The sequence below is a fragment of the Aedes aegypti genome, unplaced genomic scaffold (assembly GCF_002204515.2).
Source record: "Aedes aegypti strain LVP_AGWG unplaced genomic scaffold, AaegL5.0 Primary Assembly AGWG_AaegL5_hic_scaff_1171_PBJ_arrow, whole genome shotgun sequence".
NCBI classification, from domain to species: Eukaryota; Metazoa; Arthropoda; class Insecta; order Diptera; family Culicidae; genus Aedes; species Aedes aegypti.
This window is the reverse complement of record NW_018734592.1, coordinates 30522-49819: the sequence shown is the minus strand read 5'-3', so window position 1 is coordinate 49819 and position 19298 is coordinate 30522. Positions and strand designations below refer to the sequence as shown.

The 19298-nt window shown below is 40.0% G+C and overlaps 1 protein-coding gene across 1 annotated transcript in view; it reads left to right on the top strand.

Moving 5' to 3' along the window:
- LOC110680301 (serine/threonine-protein kinase ATR-like) overlaps positions 1–18979 on the top strand; it is a 28658-nt gene extending 9679 nt beyond the window's left edge. The window contains exons 2-8 of the mRNA XM_021856137.1: positions 1255–3295; positions 9502–9891; positions 9964–10056; positions 10117–10317; positions 11134–13458; positions 16426–17826; positions 17901–18979. Coding sequence (XP_021711829.1) covers positions 1255–3295; positions 9502–9891; positions 9964–10056; positions 10117–10317; positions 11134–13458; positions 16426–17826; positions 17901–18920 — 7471 coding nt within the window. The 3' untranslated portion in view covers positions 18921–18979. The remainder of the gene's footprint in view (positions 1–1254; positions 3296–9501; positions 9892–9963; positions 10057–10116; positions 10318–11133; positions 13459–16425; positions 17827–17900) is intronic.
- The last annotated feature ends 319 nt before the right edge of the window (positions 18980–19298 follow it).

The following is a 19298-nucleotide window of genomic DNA, read 5'->3' as shown; positions in this document are numbered from 1 at the left end:
AGATTACCTCATAAGCCATAAAATGTTGGACATTTGCAAGGGACATGAAGGTCTTTAATTTGTCTTTGGTATGTCGTTGTTCATTTTCAAAAGTTTGGAAGCTTCAGATAATTCAGATTTTTTTTCTCTACGCAGTAATAGTTTATTTTACAATATCGATTGGCCAATAACTACTCCAATGCACAAGGTTAAAGTTACTTTTTAGTCGTGGGCCTTGAGGAAAATGTTATACAATCAAATATTGGCAAATCACCGGGAATCCAAATAACCAGAACTCACCAGCATCTAGCTAAGTAATTCAAAAACTCTTAAACCATTTTTTAGTGGCATCTTTACCTAGATAGCTAGATTTATAAAATCGACATTCTAATGGCCACCAACAAGAACTATCTTGTTAAGAATTGGTTGTAAAATTATGAAATTTGATATGCCGCAAGCTAGGTTTTAATATTGGCGGTAGAGGCCACTTTTCCCTGAAAACGGTGATCCGAAACAAACTGGCATATGGTCAAGTCATCCAAAGCTCTTGAACCGTTCTCCTTAACGCTTGGTTGCAAAATAAAGAAGTTTAATATGTCTGCAACTCGATAATAAAGTGGATACCAAATTATTGATGCAGGGTATCACTCCAGTATACCATAGTTTTCGAATAATCGTAGTCTCAAAAACAATTAGAATTATGTGAAAAACGGATGCCAAACATTATTCTGAAATTTAAAAAAATGTCAATTTTAACGTTAGGCACATAAATGTTAATCAGTAAAATTGTTCATAATCATAATCATTAATCATACTTTAGGTTAATCATTTATCACAATCATTATTCATGGATTCTTAAATTATAATCAAAAATCAGATCCTCAATCATGGTAAAGTGGATTTCTAATCCATTTAATCAGTAACCCCTAACCCTTATTTCAATGTTTCGGATAGAAAAAAAATTAAACAAAATTTGCGTAAACAAAACAAATCGTCTAAATTTCTCGAAATCGTAAAAAAAAAGTTTTTATTGTAAATTAATAGTTATTTGATTGTTTATCACTGTTGGATCAACAACTAGAATGTATAAGTATTCTTATAACCTTATAATAGTGATCCAATACCTACGTTACAATATCGAACTAAATCAGTTTATGTTAGATTTGTCGAAAAGCGATGGTGCTCTACAGACACCTTGAGTGTTAAGGGATTAATCACTAAATTTATCATTGGTATAAATTAATGTAGTGAAACTATGATTTTTTCACATTTCAGCATCAAGGAAAGCAACGTTTTGCTTCAGAAAGCGATTCTCTCGGCAAGCTTCGTTAAGCAAGTTTGGTTCCTTTATGAAGCAACAGAAAAATACTTGGATATTCTGGATGCACTTAACTCCTTTGAACCTGATAAGGAGATAAAGCTAGAACACTTCCAGATGCCTCAACATTATTTCGAGAAGTTGAATTGTTCCTGCGATTTTGCTCCAATAGTGATCCAAAGCAGCGTGACGAAGGTTACGATAACGGAGGTTTGTCTGCATGTGCTGAGTCAAGTTGTGAGCCTGGTTGACGATTCAACGAACCAAAGACTTCGCGAGCGTTCAGCCAAGATAGTCATGTCGACCCTTGTCAATGGATCGTTGGATGAGAAAACGCTTTGCGTCATGTTTTTTGGACAGTTTCTCAAACTGTGCACGGTTTTTACTCTGAATTTAGAACATCTGGTTTTAGAAGTGCTGTCGGTAGCTGAAACTACCCTCGAACGATTTAATCGATGGCTTAGCAGTGAAATTGTTCGTCTGAGATCGTTGGAACAATTTAAGACCGCTCTTGTGGACTTTTACAGCAAATTGAATGCTTTAAAGTACGATCGTAATCCATCCGAACTGAAGCAAAAGTTGTTCCAATGTTCAATGAAGATCATCAAGAACGTAATGACCATCAAGAAGGATGCTGAAGATCTTAAGTTGAAACTATTGGAAGAAATCAGCAAGTTTATGAAAGCTGTCCAGAACCAGTTTGGTGTAAACATGGTCAACGACATCTACGACGATGTATTTACCTTATCCTGTCAGTTCCCCGATCTTCTGAATCTCCTGGAAATTCCCATCACAAGTGAGCTTATCACTAACAAAGATTTAGGTGATTCGCTGACACTGCAACGAAGTCATTTCTGGAACAGAGCTCTAGACATTATCCAAGAGGAAGACAACAGCTCAAACAAAATGCAAAGGATTTATTTATGCCAGAAAATCGTGCATCTTGCAGCTAATGTCTTGTACAACTTTACGTGTTGGTTGCAAAAAGAGAGTAACAAAACGACCTATCTTCTAGCATTCGGCGGAGACTTCCAATCTTTCCTAAACACGATTTTTCAAGTTTTGAGTGAGATAAATTTTACCTCTGATATTGTACTTCTCTTGCTGGATGTATGCTTCGATGCCACTCTCCTAAAAGACTTTGGATCTCTGGACGTAGACTTCCAGAAACAGATTTGCGAATGGCTGCTATTACCATTCGCCAACGATTCCAAATCAGCCGACCACAAAGAAATTCCAAATAATTTGAAGAAAAAGTACTACGATCTGCTTAAGAGTGGCTGTGATGTTAACACACTTAAAACAAGATCACTGGATCAATTATGTGCCTTATCTTTAACCAATATCAGCGATTCCGTAGCTGAGGGCCTTAAGAACAGCCTCTGGGACATAACACAAAGTATCGTTCGTTCGGAAGACCTCGCCCAGAAACGAATGCTCCACCGTTTCTATGTTAACATCCTGCTTTCCTTCAAGTATAAGCCATCGCAACTCGTCAATGAGATCCTAAATCCATCGCTCACCGTACCAGAATTAAGACCCATCGCAATACAGAATCTAGCTCTCCACTTTTGCATGAAGTCCGCCTCATTCTCAGTTTTCGAAATCCGGCGCGATTGCACCATACGACGGAAGATTCGCTGTTTTCGCTGCAAACCCAGTGCCAACGAGCAGGACATCACCAGCACACAGACCAGCCCCTCCCAGAAGCAGGAACTGTTTGCCCAGAGCGATGGTATTCGTCTCACCATCGACAATCTCGATGAATACGCTCTGTTCGAGCTGTCTGGCGATACACTGGAAACGCTTTATCAATCTGAGGACAGCGATACACAAGTGGAAATGGTTAAACTGTTGCCCATTTTGCTGAAGCACAACGCCGAGCTGGTGACCAGCGAACGATTGATAAAAGCCTGGAGTCATCTCATAACGTGCAATTCGGGAGATGCGTCCATAACGTTCTCGAAAACATTTCCCATTCTGATGGATTATGTTACGGTGAGTTTCTTGAAACTTTTTATTATTCAATATAGCGTAAAAACGGATTTTTCGTATTATAATGCATTTTTTTAAGTCGATGGTCCCTTCAATATCGAGTTAAGGAGAGTTGACTGTAATACATATTTTAGTATGTTAGTATTTGTGTACCGTGAGCAGAAATAGGAACACTGAGATGCAGTAATAAATGCAATTTAATCATTTTATATGTCTCTTATCAGTGTTCGAATCCTCTGAGCAGAATCTCAATAGAGAAACTTAAAAGTAGATGGAGTACCGTGTACCGCGGAATTAAAAGGTACACGGTACTCCATCTACTTTTAAGTTTCTCCATTTTATATGAAAAACAGAACATTTTAATGAAGGACACGATCCAATATGGTCCCGTTATGCCATAATGTCAAATAAACTACGTCTAAATAGTATAAATCCTTCAGTTATTCCTGAATTACTTCTCAGATTTCTCTAGGAAAAACTACAGGTAGTCATCGATTTATATCTTCTACAGTGATACCTCCATGAGTCGATGTTCCATGACTCGATATCGACTCATGGAACCATACTAAAAACAAAATTTCATGGTTACTATGATGGTCCCTAGAAGCAGCTTTCCAAAGGATTGCTGTTCTATTGGTCGATATTTCCATGAGTCGATGGTCCCTTCAATATCGACTCATGGAGGTTTCACTGTACTTTCAAAAACTTCGTCATGGATCACTTAAGAAATTCTTCTAGTGTCCCTCACCAGAATTGCTTCACCAATTTTGTAAAAGATTCTTAAAGGAATTTCTCCAAAATTCGCTCCAGTAAATTCAGTAAACACTCCAACACTATTATCTTCAGTAATGATCACATGGGTTGCTTCTAAAATATTTCTAAGAATTAATATATGAGATTTGAGTTCTTCCAAGAAAATCCACAAAAGTTTGTTTCAGAGATTTCGAAATCAACAAAACCCTACAGAAATTCTTCCTAGAGTTCACGCGCCTTTTTGTTCCAGTTAATTTTCCTGGCTTCAAGGAAGCCAGTTTCCCAAAGACGCCCCAAAAAAACCTTCAAGGATTATTTTAGGAACTCTTTTAGGAATCCCTGGATTAATTTGGCCAAGAATTATTCATGCAGTGCTTTCAGAAATGTCTTGCCAAAGAAAGATCGCGGTCTTTGTATGGATTATGTTCATGGGCGAAAGACCACGAGTGAGGGTGGTGATGAAAATCCTAAAGAATAACCCCGTGGTTTATGGACAACCTCTGAATACTATAGAAATTAGTCCGGATATTCCTCCGATCATTCTTTCACAAATTAATTCAGATATTTTTTCCTGGACGAATGTCTTCAGAAATTTCTACATGATATTATCCCGAGATTCGATATTTTTTAAATAATTATCTTATCAATTTATCTAGAAAATCTCTCAAGAGTCCAGGAATTTTATCCGACATCATTAGAGATCACGAGGAATTTCTACAGAAGCTTCACTGCCTATAACTGCATATTTGCAACATTCGACAAAAGTAGGCAATGAGTAAATGGAATACCAAGTATGAATTTCATGGCAGTATGGGAAGAAACTAGATTTTCAAAAAATTACCATGAACTCAAAAGTGCTTATTTGAGGCTGAAAATTTTGTACAGCTGGAATTTTTCTGGAACTTCCAGTAAAAGTTCTTGACAATTTCCTAAATACATCAATGAAAAAAAATCTGGATAAATTCACTAAGAATGTTTTGTTAATTTAGGGAGGAATAATCTACGAAGGTCTCATTAGAGAAATAATTGGTTGAAATGATGTATAAATTCTGATCCTCATTGGAGAAAATCTGAAGAAATCCTTGGAGTCATCTTTGGAGAAATTTCTAGTTGAATTCTACTCATTAACAAAAATGTTGGTGTAAATCTTAGAGTGATCCTTTAGAAGAATTGGTAGAATTTCTAGAGTACTAAGGACTTCCTTGATGAATTTCTGTACTTTTATTTTTGGAAGATCTCCTGTTAGATTATCTAGAGTAATTTCTGAGATTATCCTTAGAAAAATCCAAGTTGAATACTTGGACGAAATTCTTGGAGTAGTTCCTTAGAAAGGTCGTAAAAAAATCACTAAATGATATCCTGAAGAAATCTTCTAAATAATACCTGAAGGAAACTTTTGACAAACGTCTCAATAATTCCTTACCTCCTGATTCCGTTTGGTTTCTTTTTTTTTATTGAATCCTGTTTGTTATCTTCTTGGCTCCTTTTTTAATTACTTTTCGGACAAGATCTTTGAAGTTACCGTGAAACTGTATATCTTTACGCAACTAGAGTATTTGTGTACCGCACTATTAAGGCTTAAACCAGCCGACGGTGTTTTGAAAAAAAATCTGAAGTTCGTGGACACAAAAGTCAATTTAGACAACTTGAGATGTAAAACTGTGAGAAAAAATGGAATCGTTCTGGTGGGCTTCTATCCCACGACTCCCAATACGCTAGACTGGGCGCGTTAACCAACTACGCCACAGAACGGGTAACGATTCTGCAGCGCAATTGGCCAACCTGAAACCTAAGTCCGTCACAATTCCATATACTCCTTCACAACCCTACAACTTCTTCGGCTCTCTGAGATGCCCAATTTGACTCTCCTAAGCGTGCCTACGAACAACAGTGAGAGATTTTTATGTTTAGCCTATCTAGGTATATTTGATAATGCGTCTAACTTTGATAGTACGGTAATGTGTCCCGGAAAAAATCCGGGACGCTTGTCAGATCTCATTTCCAACGAGGTGCTGCCTATATTTGATGTGCAATTTACATTCATATTCAATCCAAGATATGTACTATATACTAAGTTAATTAAAATAAAAAGTATTGACGCTGTACAGTCAAGTTAAAAATTGCTCTGTCCCGGATAATCCGGGACGTCTGGTCACTTTATAGTACGGTATCCAAAACATACTGGTCAAATACATAATTTCAGATACTCAGTTAAGCAAAATGAAGGCAAAAGTAAAAAGTATTAGTATGGCACTTCATTATGTATTTATTTACTTGGTGTTACATCAATTAGTTTGCTAAAACCGCGTTAACGATGTTACGGCAATTTACTCGGTCCATAGCAGTGTCCTTCCGACGCGAACACCATCTTTGCAGGGTTGTTGTCCGGAGTCTTGCAACATGCCCTGCCCAACGCACCCTTCCGGACCCTTTTTGATGAGTTCAGCTCCAACACCTTTCTTACCAGCTGCCTTGTTGTTCTTGAGTTGGTTGATGGCATCCTTATCTTCCCTCAATGTTGGAACAGGTTGGTTTCCTTCATCCGCCGTGCTGACATAGTCACTTTCTCCGCTGTCGTGATCCTCAGCGCCTGTGTTCTCCGTGCCACTCAGGTGTACGTCGTAGTGCTTCCACCTTTCAATCACCTCACGTCCGTCCGTCAAGATGCTTCCATCCTTATCCCTGCACATTTCGGCTCGCGGCAGGAAGCCTTTTCGGGATGCGTTAAGCTTCTTGTAGAACTTTCGCGTTTCTTGTGAACCATGCAGCTACTTCACATGCCGCTTCTTCCAGGCGGCGCTTTCTATCCTGAAATAGACAGGTTTGCTGATTTCGTTTTTTTTTTATATCGCTCCACGTTTTGTCGCGTTTCTTGCTACAGCATTGCAACCCGCGCTGTATCCTTCTCCTCCAAAACCTTCCTGCATTTTTTGTCGAACAAATCGTTACATGTCCTCTTTTCCACGTACCCGACGATGCTCTTGGCTGCGTTGTTGATGGTTGCTTTATTCTTCGTACGATTTTTCGTCAGAAGGTAGTACTTCTCTTAAAGTTATCATGAATTGCACACTGATCTATTCGGATAACTATCTTCGATCAGTAATACAGGCGATTGAAAAATGAGCCTGAGCATCACTGGGCTAGAGTTACTGTGCACGTGCTGAAGACTTAGGTACAGGAGCCTCATTGCTCGCAAAGCGCACGTGCGCGCTGTATATTGTGAGGCCTTTTTTGGTGTGCCTCGTTTTTCCTGAGATGTGAATCAATGCGGTCTCATACGCTCCGTCACATGTGCTGTTTAAATATCAGCGCAACAATTGAAGTGATGCCAAAAATTTTCAACAAGGATCGAAATTGTAACTCTGGGATCACGAATTTTCGATTATATCATGTAAACCATCTAGACACCTGCATGATGAGTCAAAAATAGTTGTAGAGGCTCTTCGTTACTAAGCAGTTGTATCACAACTTGGATACCTTTGGCGAGCTGTAGCGCCGAGCAGCGCATGAGAGGAGTCCCACCGGTGCCCATCACCCAGCGCGTGCTTTCAGAATTTTCGTGAGCCTCCAGCTAGCACAGCACACTAGGATTTCGATGCGCTGTGAGACGGTTTGGTTGGAGACTCGTCAGTACATTTATGTGCTCCTCAGAGCTATGCAACGCTACTTCCGATTCCGTTGTCGTTCGTCAGCCGGTGGGCGCTGAACTTTCCAATCGTCGGTATCAATCCCTGATCCTGGCCAACCTGAGCGTTCAAATCTTCTATGATCATCTTAACGTCGTAGCTTGGGCAGCGGTCGTATTAGCGTTCGAGCTGCGCGTAAAATACGTCCTTGTCATCATCAGTTCTTCCGGACTGAGGGCTATGCACGTTTATGATGCTGAAGTTGAAATACCGGCCTTTGATTTTCAACTTGCACATTCTTTCGTTGATCGGTTTAGTTTGAGTTTAGCTTAGAGTCTTTCTCTGGCACTCGGACGATGATTAGCCGCCCCTGACATGGGGAACAGACGCTGTTGTGAGCCGCTCCTAACATGGAGTACAGACGCTCCAGATTTGCAGAAACAAACCCCCCCCCCCCCCTTCCCTGTCAGCATACGCCCAAAGTTCCCACCGGTTACCCAATCTTCCCTAAGGTTACCCCGTACTATTTTTAGTCGTATCAGTCCTGCATTTGACGGATCAAACTTTCAAGTTTATTGAGTACGTTATCTATCTCGCTCAATAATAAGTGAATGACCACTCAGGTCCTTCGTGGCCAATGAAACACCCTAGAAATGACCACCAGCGAAACCCATATAGTAGGACATTTTAGGTACCGTAATCCGGGGGCAAATTGATCACTATTTCACAACTTTTTGTCATATTTTCCCTTAGAATTCAAAAAATGTCTAATAAATTTCGGTAAAATCAGTACTTCACTGATCTTTATCAGTTTATGTTATCATTTTTTTATGAAAAAAAAATTAACATTTCATAAAATTAGTTTTAATATCAAAAATTGAAAATGACACTTTGGGGCGAAATTGATCACTATATAATAAAGCATATTTTAGAATGTGAAATTTTCCTATCTACTAAATTTAGGTCTCCTGAATCTGAAATTGATGTCAAAATTCTTACAACTCGTGTATATCATGATTTTATTGCAAAATTAAACTTTGAAAATCTGCATAAAACGCCTAAATGTATGCAATTTCCCTTGAAATTAGCACGTTAGTCAACAATAAAACGGTTTTATGAGCAAAAAACTATTTTTGCAATGCTGTACGACTTCAAAAATGAGTTCAGCAGTTCACACTGAAGCTTTCGCAACATTTTTAGCACTCAAAGTTTACATGCTGGCTTAGCACCAACGGATTGTTTAATACCGACATTTCCAACAGTATTGCTAACACCTTCAAAAACTGTAAATATTTCTATGCAAAACTAACCTTAATAAAAATTAAATGGCTTTAAATCATCATTGGACATCTATAAACTAGAAAACATGGAAAGTATTTGATGGCAACGAAGCATTGAGCATCCTTGAAAGGAAATGCTATTCGGTACCGACCTGATCAAATTCACCCCAGTGATAAATTTGCCCCCGGATTACGGTAATGTACAAAAACTTAGCATTCGAATGCTTAATCTCCATGTGTATTTGACGTACCTCATACTGTCCATTAATTAAGATATTTTTTAATCGATCAACATACTGATTTTTGCGAGCTGTTCTAATTTTCTGGTCAGAACGACCTTAAGTCTTAATTTGTATTTTTTTTAGAGGAGCCATTTAAACCTTTTTTTTTAGCAGAAATAAAGATTCTCACAAAAACAACAATTGGCAAAAAAATTCATTCAAATCACCCCAAAAAATTCGATCAAAAGACACAATAATAATATAAAAATAACACCCAAATAACTTGGGAAGGATAGTCGATCAATTTTGATTTCCGAATATTTTTCCAGAGTTCTACTCTAGAACAACATACGAAAGATAAAATCGTCCAATCCTGTCTCGATAAGCTGCTGCAAGCGGTAAAACTTAGCTTGAAGAAGCCGGACTACAACTACCAATCCGCTGTGATGAACATGGTGGTTAAATTTGCCACCTGTGAGGGCATTAGCGAAGAGCGTTTGATGCACTGCTTGCGAATGTTGTTCTTCTTCCTGATGCTCCGGGAGTCGGAGGTTTCACGAGAGGCCACCCTCGCTGCAGGAGAAATGTGCGAACATCATGGCGTTACGCCGTTGGAAATGCTCCATTGGTACCGGCACGACATGATCAAGCTGATAATCGCGATCAGTGCCACGAATTATTGCTGCTTTGAAGTGTCGCTGCAAAAATCGCTCTATCATGTAAGTATGAACTTATCACTATTTGATGGATTTCAGGTATATGTTATGTTCATCGATATTAATTAATTCCAGGTTAGCCGGACATTCCAGTTTAGTGGACCGGTGAAGTTCGCGACTAAATATTACAAAATAATTTTGGCTATGTTGCTTCCTTGGTGTGTTAAGGTATACTTGACATTATAAGGCAATTTTCTATTTTCATTCAAAAACGTTTGTCCTTTTCAGCGCCCAAAATGTGAAAACATACTTCACGAACTGAGCAACATAATCCGAAGGGATAAAGCCGTACTGTTGTCGGGCTCGTTCCTCACCGTATACCCGTACTTGTTTATCAACGAACCGGCGAACATCACTAATCAATGTATTGACTACATCATGACCAACACTGGGAACACGTTGGTACATCTGCTACACTCCGATATAAAGGTAGGTATATTGCGTATTGAAAAACACACTTTGACCAGATTTGACCAATAATCACCCCACCTCCTTGATTGCGTCATTGGTATGTTATATTGACCCGATGGAAGTTTTACTAATATATTATCGTTATGAATAAACATCAAATTACAATTACACAAAAAACTTGCTTGAGCTTGAGCTTGATTGGCCGCCCGTGGATGCTTCTCCAGTATCGCCAGATCAGCTGCACTTACACAAGGAACCAACTGAATGACTGCTTGGGACTAACAGACACCCTCAGTGTATAAGTGCTGGTGATCTTCTATTTTTAGGCAACAATGGCGCCTGCCACGTCAGAATGCAGACCAATGTGGGGAAGGGGAAGGATATGATGTAGCACTTATACTGGCCCACTGTAGACCGTGGAGTCCGACTGCATCTACGCCAGTTCATGCGGAAGTGTATGGATTGGGGGAAAGGTATGGCAGAGAGGTTTGCTTCTGTGGTTAGCAGACTGCCTAGCCTATGTATCAAGCGTAAGGAAAGACATGCGCGTGGAAGAATGGAAGCGTTAGGGAAACGGTTTTTTGTGCGTCTCTGGTTCTAGCGTTTGCTATGAACGAATAGTTTGAATGTGATAGATTAAGAATGGAAGATGGAAGCAAGTGAGAGATAGATACAACTACAAAGTACGAGGAAAGGGACGGGCCTGGGATTGAACCCATGACCTTCAGCTTATGAAGCAGAAGCGGTAGCCATTAGACCACCAACCCCGTCTTACAATTACACAAAAAACTTGCCCACATTAAGTAATCGTAAACATTTTCTTTTTTTTTTCAGAAAACTGTAGCAGAAATCCTAATCTTCTACCATCTAAATGCTGAGTGTGTTCTACACGCATTCCGAAGTCTGCTGGCGAAAGACGATGCTCAAGAAATCACAACGGCTCAGATGGCTGACTACATTTTCACACGGTTCCTGGGTGTGCTCACCTTCTTCGAAGCTACACTAATCAATCCGGAAACGGAAAAGGCTTTGAAGCGAGAGACGCTGCTCAGTTTGGGTGAAATTATTCGGCTGCTTGGAGGTGCCCATATTACGCCGTTCCGTTTCAAGATCATTGCTCTGCTGAAGACGGCACTTTCGTTCGAGGAAGCAACACTTAAAAGTATTTGTATCAAAGTTTGGAGGATTTTTATCTGCACCGTAGACGTTCAGCAACTCGGACAACTGTTGAGCACGATATTTGTATCGTTGGTTCAGTTTATCAATCAATTTCCTGAGGACATCAACTATATCTTTCACTATTTAGTTGTGCAAAATAACAGTCTTCTGAGTCGGTACATCCCGGACCTGTTCTTCTTGGACGAAACGAAGGTGAACGACGAAATCAAGGCGATAGTTGCCAAACGAATCAAGGCCGAAAAAGATTACGATCAATTTTCGAATAGGTTCAGCGAACTTATCAAACAGGTAAACCATGAGAACCTATCGGTGCGAGTTTTCGGTTTGAGATATCTTAAACGACTGTTTGCCACCAGTCGTAAGCAGGTAAATGATGCGACCATTGGCCAACTTACCTTCAATCCGATAGTGGAGAGTCTGTTGGATAATCTGATAAAAAGCTGCAGCGACATCGATATCAATTACAGATTACGTGCATCCGAGTGCATTGGAGAGTTAGGAGCGGTAGCTCCTAGTTATCTCCCTCCTAACTATGCTCCACAAGATAGTTTTGCACTCAGCGTCCATTCAGATGCTTTTGCCAGTATGGCTTTGGCCGAACTCTGTCGAGCTTATCAGTTTCAAAAGGATACCAAACATGTTGATACATTTTCGTTGGCTATTCAGGAAATTTTGGTTGAGCGTGGTGTTTCACCCAAGACAGGCAAGAAGCTTGATGTATGGGAAGCGATACCGGAAAGACTCCGGCCAATTATGGAACCTCTACTAACCTCATGTTATACCGGGCTTGCTATGACGGCAACCGTTGAATGTCATCCAATTTTTGGAAGTTCTAAGGCTCAGTCCTGCCAAGAATGGGCATATCTGTGGGCCTGCCAGATGATTGAACATCTTGAAAAGGACAACACACAAAATCTGTTGAAATCATTCAAACCTAGCATCCGGTGTGACATGAGCACAATGACTCTGTTTTTGCCGTACATACTCTTGCACGCCATACAAGCAAGTCCCGAGAATTGTCGAAAAAAGATGGTAGAGGAACTACAATTCCTTTTCAATGCCATCATGAACAACAATCCAGAAATTGATAGCCCTGAAGATCAAAGTCATTACATTCGAGGCCTTCGTACTCTATATTTTAAGGTAGATGAACACTCTTTACCAGCAGCGGAAATTGAAACAAGTGACATGTCCAACGAGTGTGCCAAATTTGCGTTCAATCTTTTGGATTTCCTTGAAAAATGGAAGCGCCAATGGCGAAAGGTATATCAGCTGGATGACAGTAAATCAGACTTCCATAACGTGGATTGGTTCCTCAACGAATTTGACCACAAGATGCTAGCTGACATCAATTTCAAATGCAACGAATTTGCGCGCTCGCTGATGTATTTGGAAGCGTTCATAGAAGACGACCCGTCAAGATTACAGCAGAATTTGTTTTTCTTAGCCAAGTTGTTCACTCATTTGAACGATCCCGACTCGGTGGAGGGAGTCATGTGCCTCAAAACTACGGAACCAACTCTGGCCGAACAAATTCTTCTTCACAACGCGACCGGGCGTCTCCATCAAACGGCGGCATGTTACGAAAGAATGCTACAGGTTGGCGATATGAGCCCAAGGGACATTCACAATATGGTGGAATGCTATCTGCGTTTGGATCAACCCGAAACGGCTCTACTTTTGTCGGAGAGTCTACTGAATAAATACTACGAAAGCAATGTCCATACGCTGCTGCAGGAAATTAAAGCCGAACCACTCTACCGGCTGGGACGTTTCGAAGAATTGGAAGAACTACTCGAGTCTCCGTCTGTGCAGGACAGTGATAGTTGGGGAGTGGTTTGTGGCTCTCTGATGATAAGCTACCGTAAGAATGAACACGAGCAGTTTATGCAAAAGTTGGAGCAAGCGAGGCTGGCCGTCTTGAGAATGCTGCGCAGTTCGGACCTCAAAATTAGTGCCTACGAGAAAGGATATGAACAGGTAATACACTTATTTCATATATTTACTTTTCTTGTTTACTATATATTGTTTTGTCTTAAATTGTGGACAGTGGTAATTCTAACATGATGTGAGTGAGCCTTAACTAATTGAGCATACAATTCGTAGTTGCTACTCCTTGATTAACCAGAACAATCAAAGTTGCACAGACTTTTAATGAATGGGATTAGCTTACCATTCTCAATGTGCACAAATCGAGAGCTCAAAATTTAAAAGTCAATAACAACGCCGGCCACGTCCTGGCGGTCATCGTTGAAGGGAAGGAATGTTAGTTATACAACCGTTGTTACTAGAGACCGAATATACCTCTGTATCTCAACAGTTGTCATGGAAAGGATATTGAGTTAGAAGGATAAGGCAGAGATCTGAGATTCACCAATGTTTAGTGATGCGATCTATGATATAATCACGCCTAGTTCGCGATATTATTTCCATAATCGTACTGTACGCCGAACGAATGTTCATCATCGACCCCGCAAGAGCAAGCGACGCGCTCTATAGATCAAACACTACTAACGATCCGCGACGCTTTTTCATATCACTACGCGAACGACGCATGATATGTTTGATCCTGCCCTCATCGCCCGCCCCCGTTAACTAAAGTTAAGGCTAAGTAGCCCGTCATCCGTTTTGACAACAATGATGACTTTTCACCTTGCATTTCATGCAATAAAGTATGCTGATACTTTTTCAGCTGTGTCAGTACAAAACCAACTGGTTTTCTTTGATTCGAAATCGTGAGATGAATTAGCAACAATCATCAACGACGCGTACAAATTTCAATGACGGTCTATTTCGCCTTAACTTTATCACGCCATATAATAAATATTTGAAATGTTTAGTGGAATACATATAAGTATGGACCTATGCACGTTTTCATTAATTGACGTTTTAGCGGTGCCGTGTTATTTATGTGGCCATGGAAACCAGTGAATTTGGCACCGCTCAAACGTCAAATTAGTGAACTCGTGCATCGGTTCATAGTTTGTACCTTTTGACAGATACGCGTATTTCGACCTCAACTGTAAGGCCGTCTTCAGTGTCGTGTACTAGACTCGTCGACTCGTCACGACACTAAAGACGGTCTTACAGTTGTGGTCGAAATAAGCGTATCTGTCAAAATATACAAACTATAGTGGAATTAAATGGTATAGTACTAAATTCGGGTTTTCATCTACTTTTATCACGCAGTTGTTATCGGTACTTACTTTAGAACGTACATTTTAGGTGAGGAAACAATAATATATAAGATTTGTTGCATTTTATTCGGGTGGTCTTCTTGCCCCATACGAGATGCACACTTGCAGCATGCCTCGTTAAAAAATCTCAATAAGAGGCATTTAAAAAAATCTAAAACCAACATGTGTTTCTTATTTTTCAAAATCAAACAAGAGATGAGCGTGCCCCATTATTTAAACCGATATATCTTAAGGTGTCCTTCTTGCTCCCAACCCCCTATCGTTGTGGTTTTAACATCACTTAACATTCAGAGCATCGAAAGGCGCGTGGTGGCGCCACGAAAACTTTGGTTTCGCAAGGCATATATCTGGACAAACATTTCAAAAGGGCACATCGACATTGGTAAACATTGGCTTTGCAAAACGCTGTTGAGCCCAATTTAACTCGATCACGCTCACCAATACCTTCTTGCTCCCACCCCCCTATCGTTGTGGTTTTAACATCACTTCACATTCAGAGCATCGAAAGGCGCGTGGTGGCGCCACGAAAACTTTGGTTTCGCAAGGCATATATCTGGACAAACATTTCAAAAGGGCACATCGACATTGGTAAACATTGGCTTTGCAAAACGCTGTTGAGCCCAATTTAACTCGATCACGCTCACCAATACCACTATCAGGAAGAGCTAACACCAATCTTTCTGATAGTGGTGTTAGTTTGCGTGGGCGGGCTGAAAAGGGCTCAACAGCCACGTTTCTTAAAAAAGGCTCAAGACCTCTTGGGCCCTTTTCAAATGTTTGTCCAGATATATGAATTACATCCCGATTTCTTGAGGCGAATTTTCATAAGGGGTTTCTATTTCGATAGTCAATTTGCATGAGTGCATGGCATCTTAAGTTCGAAATTAGTTATCAAATGTCGACTTCATATTGAAAAATTAAACCCAGTCACGCCGTAAACTTTGTATGAGTACCTAAAAATTCTTCAATTTTACACACCTTTTGTCCCCCAGTTTCGGACAGCTTGATTTGCTATACGATATCTTTGTAATTTTTGTACCAGTGTTTCAAAATACATTCATTTTTCATGGATTCCGTCAAAAAATGATAATATTTATCATAAATGGGTAACAGGATCACATACAGTATGGCCCATAAAAAAATGCGAAAATTGTTTGAACGTGAATATAGCATACACAGGCGTTATTTTCATTGTTTTTGATAGAAAATGTAATTTCTGATTATTGTAGTATATTCTGACACAACTTCGCTATCTAGGACAATTTTTGTAATATTTTTCTTACTGTCCTAATTGATGCAATAAAGCAAATAAGTTCAAAGGTTTTGTCCACCCAAAGCTAGAAACAGCGTCTGATTGTCGTATACTATGGTGAAAAACTTTACACCTTCAAAAATTACACTTTATTGTTGAAAATTTTAGTGTGTTTGGTATCAGAGGATGGAGGAGTTCTTAGAAAACGTGTTTGTTTTCTATGTAAAAACTACCATAAAACATGATATGACGATTTTCGCATTTTTTATGGGCCATACTGTAGAACCAATATTGTTTACATACATACGATTTGTGACTAAACGGAATATATGAACTTTCAAGACAGGTAACAACTGCGTTTACAAAATATAATGTTTCATGTGTTAACCAACTTTAGAAGTGCATTCAGTGCATCTTTAGAAGATGTGACGAGATATTATATTCCAGTCGCTTCCGAATTGTAAATAACTAACAATTTACTTTTATACATCTTAACAGGTTCTGAAACTTCACATGATAACTGAATTTGAAAAATGCGAACAAGTGCTGGATAATGTGCGCTCCAATGGATTATCGCAATGTCATATCAACATCCAAACGCTGATAGAAAACTTTGAATCTCGCTTAGAGCTGCTTCAGCCAGCTGCTGGTACAGTGGAACCAATTATAAACCTGCGTCGAATCCTATTGAATGAGACAAAAATAATCATCAACGGACTACCAACCGAGCCTAGCAGCGCAAATTTGTTGAAAGCAATCAACGAAACTATCGATAGTCACATTGGTGAACTGTGGATCAAAAGTACAGAACTCGCTTCCAGGGCGAAGCTTTTCGAACAGGCACATCTCTACATTCTCCACGCCGAGAGTTACAAACCCAAAGAACTTTTCATCAAAAAAGCAAAGTTACTGTGGGAAAAACGTGACGTTGCTAATGTTTTTAAAGTTCTTGAGCGTGGTCTCGCCGAAATTATGCAGACAGCCAATGTGACCGAAGCGAAACAATTACCGAAAGATGATCGAATGATTTATGCTCAAGGAAAATTACTGATTGCCATATACAACGCGGATTCATCCAACGTATCCACTAGCATTAACCAAAAGTGCTTCAAAGAGGCAGTGCTGGCAAATCCAGAATCGGAAACATGTATGGTTCAATTGGCTCAGTATTTGGACAAGCTGCACGCCAACTTCTCCAGCGATGATCAAGATTCAACTAAAGGTTGGGAACTCTTGCAGGACGTGATGACCTACTATGGAAAATCCATGATGTATGGTTCAACCTACATTTACCAATCAATGCCAAAGGTACTTAGTATTTGGTTAGATTTCACATCTAGAGGCGTTCAAAATGATTCGTACAGGAAGATATGCTCTAATATGAACAAATTAGCCCAACGGTTCAGCGAGACGTTATCGCCGTACTTCTTCTTCACTGCTTTCTCTCAGCTCATGAGCCGGGTAGCACATCCTTCCGTAGAAGTGTTCCAAGTTCTTAAATCGATCATAGTCAAACTAATTCTAACCTATCCACAACAATCACTTTGGATGTTGCTCAGTGTCTACAAATCATCTTATGCAAATCGCGTCAAACGGTGCCATGAGATATTCCACGATAAGAAACTAGCGAAAACCTCCATGCAGAAGATGATCACAGATTTCAATGCACTGGCAGAAAAGTTTATCGAACTAACTAACAAAGATCTAGGCTCGTCGAGGGAGACTAAGGGACTAGTATCGTCCGTAGTTAAGTCTCTTCCTAAACTGTTCATGGATGGTATGCTTTCCGATATCATGATGCCTATTCAGAAGTGTATGCAGTTAGTATTGGATCAGAATTCGCCGAACTTCTCTTCGTGTCCAATGGATTTGGTTTACATAAAAGGAATTCGAGAGGAGGTAACATGTCTTTTTAAATTCATTAAACATCTTAAATATATGTGTTTTCTTATTTTTATTATTCCCCCAAATAGTTTACCATTCTTCAATCGTTACAAAAACCTCGGAAAATTACCCTCATTGGAAGTGATGGCCGCGAATACATTATGATGATGAAACCGAAGGACGATCTCCGCAAAGATTTTCGTCTGATGGAATTTAACGCAGTCGTAAAGCAGTACCTCTACAAAGACCCAGATGCGAAGCACCGCCGTCTGAACATACGAACCTATGCAGTACTTCCTTTGAACGAAGAGTGTGGTATCATTGAATGGGTTGAAAACTTGAATACATTCCGCAGCATCATATGCACGTACTACAAGCAAAGGGGGCTCGGCATGCCGGCCAAAGAACTCAGAAATTATAACTTCAAACGTCAGGAACCACTTCAAAAGAAACGCGACACGTTCCTCAACATTCTTCTCCCTAGACATCCGCCTGTGTTTGGAGAGTGGTTCCGTGATCGGTTCTCGAACCCTCATAACTGGTTCCAAGCTCGAAGCTCATACATTCGAACCACGGCTGTGATATCCATCGTAGGTTATATTCTAGGTCTCGGAGATCGCCACGGTGAAAACATCCTCTTCGATGCCAAGAACGGTGATTCCGTTCATGTAGATTTTAACTGTCTCTTCAACAAGGGCGAAACCTTTGAAGTACCTGAATTAGTGCCCTTCCGCCTCACACATAACATGGTCAAAGCGATGGGTCCCCTTGGAGTAGAAGGCCTCTACCGGAAGTGCTGCGAGATAACATTGCGTGTACTGCAGAATCAGACTCCGACACTGATGTCCGTGCTGAAACCATTCGTGTATGATCCTTTGGTATCTTGGAGCAAGATTACCAAGCATGACGGCACTACAGAGAGAACTGATCCTCAAGCGATGAATAACGTCAAACACATTGAAGAACGACTGAAAGGATACGTGCGAATACATGGTAAAACATCACAAATGCCGCTCTCGGTGGAAGGTCAGGTGAATCATCTAATAACTGAGGCGACCAATCAAGACAATCTGGCGCAAATGTACATTGGGTGGGCAGGATACATGTAAGATGCACAACATTGTTAAGTATTTGGAATATTACATGTCATTCGTTTTTTGTAATAGCATATGATGGGTTCATTCATCCGAACAAAACTTGTTGGGTAGCTTATTGTATTTTCCTCAGATTTCTTTTCTCTGTCATTGGGGTTTTCATAAACACTGTTGGGTTTAAAACTTGCGTCTTTTCAATACTCGATAAAATGATTCCATACTTTTGGCGGGTAATTCATACTGAGCAGTTGATACAAATCTCGCATACTCTGAGATAACGCCCTAAAAGCCATTGGTAGCCACGTGTGTAGCTCGTTGTTTCTGAGCAAATGAAAGAATAAGCATGCAAACCAACATCACGGGCAGGTAGATAATGAACCTTTCTTCCACATA